At 26.6% G+C, this 14,434-nt stretch overlaps 3 protein-coding genes across 3 annotated transcripts; 1 reads left to right on the top strand and 2 right to left on the bottom strand.

Moving 5' to 3' along the window:
• Positions 1–6,465: 6,465 nt before the first annotated feature.
• Positions 6,466–7,020, top strand: EIN_264890 (hypothetical protein; the record flags this gene model as incomplete). The annotated part of the gene is made up of 1 exon (XM_004185000.1): positions 6,466–7,020. The coding sequence occupies one exon, from the start codon at positions 6,466–6,468 to the stop codon at positions 7,018–7,020; it is 555 nt and encodes a 184-aa protein (XP_004185048.1).
• A 1,555-nt stretch (positions 7,021–8,575) lies between these two features.
• On the bottom strand, positions 8,576–10,003 carry EIN_264880 (hypothetical protein; the record flags this gene model as incomplete). Its single annotated transcript, XM_004184999.1, has 1 exon — positions 8,576–10,003. One exon carries the CDS (start codon positions 10,001–10,003, stop codon positions 8,576–8,578), a length of 1,428 nt encoding a protein of 475 aa, XP_004185047.1.
• A 1,217-nt stretch (positions 10,004–11,220) lies between these two features.
• EIN_264870 (hypothetical protein) lies at positions 11,221–12,538 on the bottom strand (the record flags this gene model as incomplete). Its single annotated transcript, XM_004184998.1, has 2 exons — positions 11,221–11,288; positions 11,428–12,538. The coding sequence occupies 2 exons, from the start codon at positions 12,536–12,538 to the stop codon at positions 11,221–11,223; spliced, it is 1,179 nt and encodes a 392-aa protein (XP_004185046.1).
• Positions 12,539–14,434: the final 1,896 nt, after the last annotated feature.

Raw genomic sequence — 14,434 nt, 5'->3', positions numbered from 1 at the left:
CTGTGTATAGTATAATAAACTATACATTATAAGTCTTTCTGAAAACAAAGTTTTAAAATAAGATAACGTATCAAATAAAATTCCATTAAGAATTCTTTCGTTGAAAAACAAGGGATACGTCATACTTTGAAAAATCCGAAAGTAATTATTTTAATTTAGTTTTTATTGTGAATGTTTTGATGTTTTGTAACGAACGTGTAAAAAAGTTGACAGTTTATTGAATTTTAATATATGTAAGAAAAAATTAAATATTATGATATTAGTTGTGCAACCACACTGATTATTATCGTTCTCACTTTATGAACTTTTGTTGAGAATCATATGTATACGAGATATCTTTACGAAATTTTTCTTCTTAACTATCGTTTTAAAAAATTCGTTTTCATTACACAAAATAAATTAAATGTATATGAATAACATAACTACATTTTCACATTTCAGAGAAAGAACCTTTATATACATTACTCTAAATTAGTATAAAATATATTGTATAACTAAACTGTTTTCCAAAAGTCGGTACCGAAATTACCCCAATATTTGCTAAATAAACAACCCATTTTTTTCTTTTCTTTTACCTCTGTTTTTTATTCATTTTTCTTCGTCTTATTTTTCAAATAACTGTCTTCCACTTTTATCTTTTCTCGAACAAACAAAATATTCGCATTATTTTTCCCTCCAAATTTCTAAATAACTTTCTTCAACGAAAAAAAGACTTGACAAAATAATCGATTTTGCCGAAAAGTTAGAAACATTAATTTTGAAACCCAAAACAATTTGAATAACAAAAAAAAACTAAATAATCATGTCTAAACCAAGAAAAAGTTATGAACGCGAGCAAGAAGGGAAGAATGAGAGGGTCAAGATGGCTTTGGAAAGAGGACTGTCATATCGCGAGATCCAACTGCTTTGTGGAGTTTCCAAAACAAAAATAGCTAGTATCAAAAGGGGAGAGGAGACAAAGCCAAAGAAGATGGGAAGACCAAAAAACATCAGTGTTAATGTTGCTCAAAGTGTTGTCACACGAACATTAACTAACCCATCTTCTTCTTGTCTTATGGTTTCCAACGATGTTAAAGTTTCTCTTTCAAGTGTCTATCGTCTTAGAAAAGAGAACAAATTTGTGTTTGCAAAGCAGAAAAAAATGCCGGCTCTGAAACCATTACACATAACAAAAAGACTTATTTTTGTTAAGAAACAGCTGGCAAACGCAAAGCGTATTTTGACGTGGACCAAAAACACTCTCATTTCCGACGAGAGTCGTTTTTGTTTATACTCTGACGGAAAATATGTTTGGAGAAGACGTGGAGATCTTGATAAGGAGGCGTTTGTGCCAACTCCCAAGTTCAATCGGGGTGTGATGGTGTGGGCAGCAATTGGGCGTCATTTCAAGTCAAAACTCGTTTTCGTCGACGGAACACTGAACGCGGTAAACTATCAAAAAATGTTGGCCGAATCAAGAGTGTTTGAAAACGCGAAGAAGGTGTACAAACACGGGATGGTGTTTCAACAAGATGGTGCAAGACCCCACACAGCGAAAAACACAATTGAATGGTTTGAAGGCTTGGACCCGAAGCTCATGGTTCGACTACTGAAAGAATGGCCTGCAAATAGCCCCGACCTCAGCCCAATTGAACACTTATGGCAATACTTGGACACCTTAGTAAGAAAAGAAAAGGAAATCTTCGAGAACATTGAAGAACTCAAAGAGGCTCTTGAAAGGGCTTGGGATTCAATACCTCTTGAGACAATTGATAACTACATAATGTCGATTCCAAAAAGGTTTGAATTGTGCAAGGAAAACAACGGCGAATTTATCGGACACTTGCTTTAATCCGTTATCAATTTTTTTTATTTTTTTCTTTTTGAACTTGTTTTATCATTTCTTTGTTCGTCTTCAGAGGATGTTTGTTTGTTTTTTTATATGTATTCAAATTGTTTTCATTATTTTGACTCGAAAAGAAATAACGTCTTAGAAAAATTGCAAAAGACTTCCCAACGTTTCGACAAATGCCCGAAAAATTACGAAAATAATATAATTTGTTTGTTTTTTTAGGTCAAAAAAGTCGGTACCGTTTTTTGTTTTTTTTAAAAAGATAAATAATAAAACAAAGTCTTTAATAACAATAAAACGGGAAAACAGCTAATAATAGTTTCTCAATTTTTAGCGGTAGTACTTACTTTTGAAATACAGTTTAATATGTATAACACAACTGTGTTAGACTTTTAATTTATATAACTACAAAAATAAAACGTGGAAACTTTTTTCATTTTATAAATGATACATCAAACATAAACTGAAAACTACAATATTAAAACTTAATATTGTTTAATTTGAATAACTTTTAGTTTACAAATTTTAGTTTATATTGATCTGTATGCGTGTTATAACAAGCATATTTCTGGTATTGGAAGGGTTAATTATAAGTTATTGGCTTTTTAACTTTGTTTTAAGTTGAATAGGTTTATTTTATTACATATTATTCATAAAAATACAATTATTTAATAGACTGTTATTTCATTGTTATTTGTGTTATTAAGATGTTATTTTTAACTCTCGGTTTGATATGTAAAACAGTGCTGCATTTGTCACAATTATTGTGTTAATTATGGCAATCACAGCGATAATAAAATATAAATCGATAATTAAGAATTGAATTGGCTTGTTTTCCCATTACTTGGCCAAGTGTTGATTCAAATAACTATCTATTTCAAAGTTTTTTGTTTCACAAAAGTCGGCTTTAAGCTCGCCGCTAGATTTAAAAAAACCGAGTGTACTCAAATTCAAGATCACTTTGGTGACGTGGCAAATAACAGAAAAAATAACACTTTTGTCACGTGATAGACGACGGTATAACACTTCTTATGAAAACAACAGTTTTTAAATTACATTTTATAAATTCTTTATCTCTTAAATATTTATTTTTTATTTATTTATGTATCAAACTGGCTTTAATGCTAAAAGATAACAAAAATGTATCTATAGTTCAATTTTACAATTTTTTATAATAATAATAATAATAATGTAAAAAACATGCAGTAAAATTGTTAAAGAGTGGGTTCTCAGAAGATAGGGCATTTTTTAGACTGAAACTAAAAATAAAGTTCTCTCGTTAGTGCTAATTAAGGTTTGTTGGCTGAAATTGCCCGCTCTTGAGAGAACGAAATTCAAATTCATTCCCACTCTTGGAAGGTTTTACTGTACAGTCGGTCAAGTAAGCCTATAAAATAAAAGAATGGTATAAAAAGGAGGTTTTTGATACTAAATGTGGAGTATTTGAGGCTATTTTTGAATTTTAACTAGAAAAACATTTAAATCCATATTTTACTTTTTATGTTTGGAATGTTTTGCTGAATTTTCCCGCTTTTTGACCCTAAAAATAATAGATAATTTATTATAAAATTTATAAAATAATTCCGGGTTAAGTTTTTAACCCTAAAAAATAATAAACACTATTGGTTTAAAGGTTGAAATGTTTTTATATATATTTACAATATGACGATGGTTATGGAAGTTGGAAATCGCTAAGGAGTGTGTAACAACTCACCTATTGAATGGATGAGCATTGAAAATGGAAGGTATTTTAATGAGAGAGAGTGATACTGTATCCTTGTGGAGGCTGAGGCACACGAGGAGTAAAGAAATGCACGGTGTCAAGAATACGTGAGTGATAAAGGTAGAGAAGTAATTTCTATTGAAACAGACTTGAGTATAGATCTTGGTGAAAGTAGCAAATACTTAGAAGAGGAAAAAAATATCTAAGGACTGAAGAGGAGAAAAGTTCCTAGACAACATTAATTGATTTGGGTGAATCTATCGTAAAAGACTGATGTAGATTTAGTAGAAGAAACTGAGCTTGAAAAAGCGTTTACATATAAAAGGGAAAAAGACTAAAAGTTCTTTATCAATTGTCAAAAAGTCACAAAAAAGACTGATAAAGTGGTAACAGAAGATAAACTTTGGTATGGGGTATGACGGTAGCAACAAGAGATCTTTTTCTTGTTAACAATGAGGAACGGGCATTGAAATGAATCAATCAGAGGTATGACTGTTATACCCATGAAAGAAACGGGGCTCTTTAAAACAAAGTTAAAAAGACAATTGTTGATTTTTATTAAATAATTGTTTCAGAAAATTTAAAATAAACTTTTTGATGGCAATTCTAATTTAACACTTTCACAACCCAAAACTTTTTTTTTAAGAAGAAAAATAAGTAAAAAGGAAATTGTCCAAATCATTTTTTATTATTTTTTATTCCAAACCCCCTTTCTAACCCAAACTGGCCAATAGTCAGTTTTATTTTACTTAAAATAATTAACAAATGAGAACTCAATTACCTAAGATTGATCAAAAATAATTTTTCGGATGAAATTTCATATCGCTTTATTGTGTTACAACATTAAAATTAAAAACGCTACATCGTCAATCCACTTTTTAATTAACAACGTCAAATAGTCACATTAATAAATAACGACTTTAAAAACACTATTTACTTTATAATCAAATGACAGTATACGTTTTATATAAAAACAACCAAATATATCAAACCATCATTAGACCCCATCTTTCTTTCTAATGCTTTGCTCTTGTTTAACACAAATAAACTCATTCATGTTTATTTGTGTGACTATAAAATATACAATTCAATTTTAAGTTGATTAAAAAAATAAATAAATAATTTCAAAAATTTGTTTTGTGTATAAAGGCAAATAAAGAGTTTAAATAAAAGAAAAAAATAAAAACTTATTATTATTACGTTTCTGTTTTGAAAGTGTTAAAGTTTGAATAAAACAAAATTATAATTTTATTTTGTAAAAAAATGTGTAGAGTCATTTTCTTAACGTTGTCCGTCAGTTTTTAGATATAAATAACTGAAATATATTGGAAATTTTTCAAAACGCCAGACAATCATTGTTTCAGTTTTTTTACAGTTTTAAAATTTATTACCTAATTCCCATTTTTTTAAAGAATTTTTTGTGTATTTTTTTTGCAAAAGGGACAACGTTTAGAGAATGACTCTAATAATTAAAAATTGTTTCATTCCACTTTGTATTTTTAAAATAATCTTGATGTCGTATTTAAAAATGTTGTAATCTTGAAACTGATCTGTTAATCTGAAATGGTGGTCTATAACATTATATGAATCGTTTTAGATGTTTTTTAGATTTTATGTGTTGAAGAGGCGGTTGTGATATAATATATCATTGTTTTTTTAATAATCTTTAATAGTTAATTCTATTCAAGTTAATAACTTATAGTAATACAATTGTTTTTTCAATTTAAAGTTTAAAAAATAATAAATCGATTCACAATTATAATATCAACCAAAAAACAACAAGAAAAAACATGTTTTTTTACATGGAACTCATTTAACATAAAAAATAAAAAACCTTTTGATTGTATATTTTTCTATATGCAAAACATCAAATAAGATTACTAACATTGCTTTGATGTTAGTATTTTAATGTATATCACGAGGAACACAAAACAAATTACTAGTAGTTACTGTGTAAATACAGTAACTACTGATAATTAATAAATTACTTATACACAACAAGTTATCAGTTTTGAAAAGAAAAAATACATAGTTTCTTATGATTTAACGTTGAAGTAATTGACAACAAAAAGTTTTCTTTATATTATAATTCAGTTAGGTAACATCTTTATAAATCATTCACGAATCAAAAATGAATTAAACAGATCACAAAATCTTTGAGTTTGACAGTTAAAGGTTAAACAATTATGTTTTAAAAAACAAAATGTCAATAAGCAGTCTTTTTTTCGTTTACAACATGCATAGAAATAATACCAGTAAAGAAGTGATGAAGGTTTTCAAAATTGTAATACTCATATTTGAGTTGGTCATGTTATTTTTTATTGATTTGATTGGTTATATCATATTCTATAAAAAACATCATCAAATAATAATATGTTCATATTAATTAATTTAACAATTTTAAATTATAAACAAACAAATAAAATAAAAACTAAATTATGAATTATTTATTAAATAAATAATTGTTTTTATTTTCTAAATTTGTTAAAAAATATTTTTTTTAATAATATATATATATATCACAATTACCATAATAAAGTTAACAATTTATTTGTTCAAAAAAAGAGATTGTCTGTTTATTTATAAAATGGAAAATATTTAGGAGTTGTGACCCGATTTTGTGGCTTTAAAAGATTTAGCGCATCCATAATAATTTGAAACATTCTGTTTGAAAACAAGAAATTGTTTTTGATATATTGTTATCAAAAAACAATAAATCTATTAACTTGGTTAGATAAAGAGTAAATGTATTTATCAACTTTAATTTTAAATTATATTATTTTTTTGTTTGACACTCAAAAGTTAAATAAAAATTATATAATAACATTTAGAAATTGACAAAAATTTTTGAGGTTGAAAAAATTTTTAACAAAAAAATTATTATTTTAACATTTGAACTTAATAATTATTCATGTTCATATATTTGCTCTTTATCGCTTTAAATTCGGCCAAATATGCTGTTTCAACTGATAGTACACAAACCACCGTTGTGAGATTGGGACAGTGTTATTACATTGGATCTGGTATTTATGTAAAAGCAGAAGAAGATGGTGAAGGTATTCGAGCTTATGAATCAAATGTTTGTGGTAATTGGGTAGACAAAGGGAAAAAATCATTAAGTCCGACAACACGCTTTGAAAAGGATTTGCCACTTTACAAGTACGTCATCTATGATTACATGGACGCGAAAAATTGCAAAATCTCAGAAAAAGGTGGTCATCCATTAGAAACTCTATATAAAGAATGTCAAAAGGAAATAGTTGGTTCAACAAAATCCGAAATTAAAGATGGAATAATATCAAGAACGTATTATCTAACTACTTCAGATTGTACTGGAATCAGTCAATCTTTAAACAAAATTGAATTGAACAAATGTAACTTGGTTGGAGACGAATATATCACTTATTCTCAAGGAGCTTATGAAATATTTGCTTTCTTGGCTCTTTTACTTGTTTGCTTGTTTTAAGCTATTTTTAATTTATTTTTACTTGTTAAAAACACATTAAATTATAATATTAAAAAATCTTCACATTTTTTAATATTTAAAAGTTTTATATAAATAGTATTTGTTTTGTTGTAATAACAACAAAAAGTGTAATTATTAACACTTTCATAACCAATAATTAATAAAGTAAAGTGAATAGCCTGGGGTGTGCAATTTAATAATTTTCGTCTCTTTCATAGGTAAAGGGCGTGCAAGACTAAATTTTAAATAAAAACATTTTATTTTTAAAATGTTATTCGTTTCCAAATTGTTTCAAAAAACACACAACCCTTTGGTGCTTGAATTAATAAACTACAATAAGCAAATCAAATAATAAAAATTGTGTAATGGTTTGTCTATGTGTTTTATGTAAAAACTGTTTTGTTTCTAGACGTGAATAAATGTCAATGTCTCTTGTGTTAGCATAATTTAAAGCGTCAAGAAAAGGTATGGTAAACATTATGTTTTTTGGTGCTATTTTATAGCAAAGAATAACAAATAGTCTGTTAGAAAAATACAGTTCGTTGTCACTTATCGATGTGTACTGTTGTCCTGAAATTGTTTTTTGAATTTTTCCATTGGGTCGCTTTCCCAAAAATGTTGCTTAAATTCGAAACGTTAAAATTAAAAATTGCGTCATCACGGGGTGTGAAAGTGAAAGTATAGTTTAAAAATAACTTTAAAATTATAATTAATATATATATATATTTTTTTTTCAAAATTTGGAAAAATAAATAATTTTATTTTTTTAATAAAAAAAATATAAATGAACTTTACCTTAACTTGCACATTTTTAAACCCATTAATTTTGCTATCTGTAATATAAAGTCATTTTTAAAAGTTTACATATTATTCAAAGTCTTCTTTAGTTAAAAATGTTTACAATTTACAGGAAAAAGATAAGTACAAAAATATTATAATTAATGTAACTATTCAGTAACTTAATAACCAATAACACAACAAATAACTAAAATAAGGTTTAACCTATTTAATGAATTATCTTATTTGTTTAAAAGTAAATAAAGACAATTGAATTGGTAATAAATTTAAACAAGATAACGAAAAAATATTTGAAACAAACTTAGTTAATTGTATTTATTTACTTAAAATATTTTGATTTAAAACAATTTAACTTTTCATCATTTTTTAATTAACTCTTATGTTTAGCAAATTGACGTCCACGTCACCAAAATTATTTCTCGTGAGCAAATTTTTATCGACTACAAAACTTGGAATCGATGATTGATTCTGTCAATCATGTTGTTCTTTTTGTATAAAATTTATTTTATTGTATCGATTACATAATATAATAAAAGATGTTGACCGTACAATTGTTTATAACAGCAACTTTGTTATTTATGTTGTTGCACCCAATGTTTGTGCAAAAAAACAATTAATCAAACTGTCAAAGTTGGTTATGATGGAAAAAACATAGATTCAAAATAATAAAAATAATTCTAAAAACAAAAATAAATAACAAAAACTATATCCTATTTTGTGAAATAAATATATAAATTAAATATCAAAGCTCCCTGAATTATAAAATCAATTCTTGGATGTTAAGGATTTTAGCTTCGATGTCGGACTCCAACTTGAGAGTCTTAACTGATTTGGGTAAAGTGAATTTGTTAAGGTTTTCGCAACTATACAATATGACACTTTCTAATTGAATTCCATTTTCAAATTGAAGTGAGATGAGGTTTTCTGAAGCATGACAATATAGAGTTTTGACGGATTTGGGAATAACGAGTTGCTCAATATTTATATTGGAAACAATTAGCGATTCTATGTGGGGTGATAACACGATATTCTTCCCATTAAAATGTCTAATGTTAACATTAGTTAATTTTAAGTCGTACAGATCAAGCAACTCTTCTCTAAAACACTCGATAATAAACTCTTTGACATTTCCAATATCATTGATTTCTTTTGCATTAAATTTTTTTGGATAGGACAATTCAAAATAAGTTAATTGATTCAACTGACATTGAGGAATTTGGTTTGTAATTAATATCTGTAGATTTTGAAGTTGACTCAAATTCACAATGTTTTGATCAAACATATAGAGTCGAGTCAAATTGGTTGGTAATACCCAATTATACTCGAAGTCCCTACAAGATAGAGATAGGTCATACAACGCATTGTACTTACTCAAGTCGAATGTTTTTTCATTACTTTTATGTTTGTATTCCCAATTATGAAGTTTAACGATTGGGAACCCATACTTCTGAATGACATCCCCATCAATAAGATCATTCACGTCGCCCGAGATACAGTTAGTCACTTTATATATTTTTTCGTTCTTAATTTCTTGAGAAAATTTGTCGATGTTACGAACAATCTGTCTTACTCGGACGTTGTCTCCAATGGCTAGAATCCGGTTGGTATACTGTGGATCACAATTTACAACAACTATTAACGGTTTTGGCCCTATATTGGTGATTGCATCAATAAAGTCTTCATAAATATCAGGTTTTTCATATTCTTCCAATGGTGTAAATGGAGGATTTTCTATTACAAACTTTACTGTTTTGAGATTCTCAAGAAGACTCAATGGCTTAAAGTCATCTGCATCAACTAATTGCCACCCATCATCATCTTCTTCAATGTAAAATTCCAAATGTCTCAAATTTGTCATTTTTTCACAATCATCTGGAATGATCCCCGTATTTAAAGAGCGGATTTTTTCAAGAGGAATTCCTTCGACGACGCCTTTTATATCATAAAATTCAAATTGTTTGTGTGGAAATGTCGTGATTGTATTATATCCCTTGTAATTTTGAATTCCATTGAAAAATTTGAGTTCACGTTCTATCGTTGAATCGACAAAGAAAAAGTTCTGCTGGAATGCATTTAAAGTTTCTTGACACTTTTTTGAAACTCTGCAAAACTCGTAAAGGTCATCGACACTTGATAAATACTTCGCAACGTTCATCATAAAAAATAACTCAAGGCGGGATGGCATATGATTATTTTTAAGTTGAAATCTGAACTTTAATATTAACGTTTATCTAAATAACATATACAAACAAAGTCTTTCAAGTTGCAGTTTTTTGTTTAATGCGTTGCAAAAAAAACAAATAATAGCAAACTGTATTCTTTATTTTAAAAAATAAAAACCAAATATTTTTAATTGTAATTAAAAATGGTAACACATGGCAAAACAACTTAAATTGGTATTCAAAATATAATTGATATACAGATAAAATTTTGAGATTATCAATTTTTAGTTACTTTAGTGTCCAAATTATTACTATTTTAATACAAAACAAACCAAATAGAGTTGCTCTACTAACGATGTTTATTTGTAATTGAATTGTTGTATTTTTGTTTAAATAATGTGAATTATGTAAAAATTCAAAAATATATGAAAAAACTGTAACAACAAGAATAAAATGTATGAAAATGTTGATTTTTTTCAATTGATTATATCTAATAAGTACCAAATAACGTTTAAAAGCTGATCATGTATTGGATTGACTTTGGTATTTTATAATAGATAAAATTAGTCAAAAAATATGTCCTGAAATTTTTTAGTAATAATACTCAAAAATGGGATTTTGTTCAAAAAACAATGAAATGTTTGTTTTTGTTAAATTTTAAATTATATGAATTTAAACTTGTTTTTTGTTTTTTCAAATTATTATATTTGTTTTTTATTTATATAAAAACGTTAGCGACTTTGAAAACTTTAAACAACAAACTTTTATCAGTCATATTTACGTTTCAACAAAGAATATTTTTTTATAAAGTTGTGTAACTTGAAATGTTGTTTGAAATTGATGGTACAAAAAAATAATAAGTTGCATTATTTTAAGTGGTGATTGTAATTATGGTACTTATAATTTTATTGATACAGTTACATTTTAATAAATTTTTTTCGAAATTGTAACTTTTCTTGAATTAAAAACTTACATTTTCATAAAAAATAAATTTCAATATAAATTAGAACTCTAAAATAAATTGACTTATTTACAACAAATGTATACCTTTTTTGTTGAATTTACGACAAATAGACGCCTTTGATTGTTATCAAATATAAACAATTACGTGGTTGTCATAAATGTAAAATAGTCAACATAAATATTTTAAGAATCAATTAAATTAGGTCACTAATCATTATAAAAAATTGAGTTTATGTTTTAAATGAAACAAATTAAAATAAACACCTTAAAATACATTTCAATCCAATTTATTCAAATATAAATTCATTCTCATTCTTAAAAACTTTTCTTTTTCCTCATACGAATCTGTCTATGAGTTTTTAATTTATTTAAAAAAAATGAATTGTATTATAAATTATAATAATTACAATAGTAATTTTTATAATACAAAATTTACTATTATATAATAACATTTTAATACAATACAATAAAGAGAAAAACAAACAACAAAACGCAAAGGTTTGAAGGGCAACATCTAACATACTGTTTTGAATATACAAATAAAACATTCCCACGCCGACCTCATAAATATATCTGCAGAGTGTGATGTCTTGTGTAACTCCCCAAAAGTGCACTTTCTCTTTGTTGAGGGTTTCAAACGTCTTTTTTCCTTTCAGACTCCCGCAACGTATTTCCTCTAAGAACGTTTTTATCTTCCTCATGAGAAGTGCGTTCCTCTTGATTTCATAAGAAACTGCAATACTCTGCATGAGTACGTCTACTATTTTCTGTGTATTATAAAGTCCAATAACAGTTAATATCCCTCCCCGCCACACCGTGACGTCGTCGCCAAAGACAAGAAGTTCCTCCAGAATTCGTTGTGAAGTGTAAAGGCACCATTTCGGGCGGACGACTGGATGAAAGAACGAAACGAGTTTAATGATATAATCTAGTGATGTTTGGTTTGAAGGTGAGATCGCTTGATAACGAGGAACTTCATCAATGGTGTCTTCTGTAGTCTCAGTGATTTCGTCTTCTGTTTCGTCGGCGTCTTTTGGTTTATCAAAGTCTGGTCGAGTTCGAAAAATTTTCGAATTTAAGGAAAATTCTTTTTTTTCCTTGATTTTTTCAAATTGGGGGTTTCTGGGAATTTTTAGTTTCTGACTTTTTTCCAAAGTTTTTGTCTTTTCGATAATTGGGCGATTTTGCGTCTTAGACTTGTTGTTTAGTGGAGTCACAACACTCTTCTGGCAAATACGCTCTTTTTGTCTTTGAGTTGTCGAAGGTTGGATTTGGGAATTAGAAAGAGATCGATTTCCTTTTATTGTTAGATGAAGAGAAATGTCTTTGTGTGTCGTTGTTGCAGACTGAAGATCGATTTTCTTTAAACGTGTTTTAATAAACACCAACTTCCGTTTTTCAAAAGTTTTATTAAAAGCAGCTTCGTATTTTATTCTTTCATTTGCTAAGTAATTGACTTTTTTGGGCCGTGCAACTTCTGTTAAAAAACGCGAGTTTTGGTGAGTAATAACTTGAGAAATAACTTTATTATGCCGTGTTATTTTTGGAATAACTGTGTTTGAAACAAACTTCTTTTTCATTTCAATGGTTTCCATATTTTTATTTTAGAGTTCAACGAGGTTTTCTATATTATTTTTTGCTTTTAAGAAACCCAATAACCAAATTACTTGAGTTTTTTTATTTTATGTTTTATTGTCATTTATTGTTAAGTGATTGGTTATTTTTTATTCTCGAAACAAAAAGAATATTTTCGATTGTGATTACTTAATTGGTAGAATTTATTAATATTATTAATTCTGGTTTTTGATTTGTATTTTTGTGAGTCAATTTATAACATAATATTGTAATCTATAAATATGATAAAATAGTCTATAAATAATATTTTTATTGGTTTTAATAGTTAAATTATTAAAATATAATAGGTGACCTTCAAGATTGTCACAACTCAAAAGATTTCAAGAACTATTGTGTCGAAATAATTATTTTTATTGTAAATCGGCATATTCCCTTTTTCGTTACTTAAATACAAAAAAAACAATTTAAATTTTTAAAGCTGTAAGTAAATTTTTAAATTAATTGTTTTCATATCATCGATAGGGCCTATTTAAAGGATTCATGAGGATTGTTATTTTTTTTAATGATAGTAAATATCTTACACAAAATTTCAGTCAATTTGGTCTTTTTTCCCTAAGATAAAAAATTTATTTTTAAACAAGTGATTTTATTTAAAATATTATTTATAAATTTTTTGAAAGATGATCTTTGGTATTTATATTAACAAAAAAAATTTTTCTAATTCACTAATTGACTGACCATGGTTGAGTTGAAAACAGAAAACAGATATTTATCTAATATAAAAAGTCAATTTTTAATAAAAATCACAAAACAAAAAATCGAATATTTTATGCTTTTTTTACAAAAAATACAATAAATAATAAATCAATTCTGAATATTTCATACAATAAAAATTGATAACAAATAACATATTAATAATGTAAAGTTTATGAGATGACAATTTATGTATTCGAGTAAATTAAAAACGCGAGGTTTTAAAGATCGATAAAACAATGATTAATAAATAAACAAATTTGTAAAAGATTTTTTGTTTTAAACGGTTTCTTTATTTTTCAAAACATGTATACACAAAAATTTTCATAACAATAATATTTTTTAACAAATGCATCTCTAATTCAAAAATCAAATTTATATATTATTTGGCATTTTTGTTGTGTTTTAAAGATTATTGATATAATCAATTAACAAAATTCACTTTATAATAATTATTTGAAAACTATTATTTAAATATAAACTGTTTTTAAAACTTTGTACCGTTTCCAAAATTTATAAAACCCTTTGTCCCAATTTCCCATTATTTATTTTTATATTTGTTTTATTTTTTATTTTTTTTGTTTGTTAAACCAACAACGGTACACAGTTTAAAACCCTCAAAAATCAATACAGTTTCAATTATTGAACAAAAAAACAGGAAATCACCCAAATATTGGGTAAATATTTCCTAATTTTCTAGGTTCGTTATTTGGTCAGTGGTTCATTTTGAAACTGAACGTGAGTAAAACCACATATTTCTAACAAACATAAGATAAACGACAACATAACATTAAACAAACGATGTGACGGATGGCACTATTTTGATAAATAATACAACACTTTTACTGATAATTATTATTAATTTATTTTATTAATTGAAAATAGCCATCAAATACATAAAACGACAAACATATAAACAATCAAAGTTATTGATCAAAACAGTCTAAAATAAAAATTAACAATTCTAAAAATTAATAATTAAAACTTTCTAAATTAAAGTAATTGACCAATATAGTTTCCTTTATTTTCAATACATAGTTCGAATATTTTTGGTAATGAGTCTAAAAAGCATTGATTGTGCTAATTTTGATTGAATCCCACGCCTTCAAAAAGCGCAGCTTTTAGTTTTACTAAATTGTCAAACATTTTTCTTTTTTTTCAAT

Source organism: Entamoeba invadens (assembly GCF_000330505.1).
Source record: "Entamoeba invadens IP1 unplaced genomic scaffold scaff_1105074725681, whole genome shotgun sequence".
Classification (NCBI taxonomy): domain Eukaryota; phylum Evosea; order Mastigamoebida; family Endamoebidae; genus Entamoeba; species Entamoeba invadens.
Note: the sequence above shows the minus strand (reverse complement) of the source record. Positions and strands in the feature narration are given on the sequence as shown.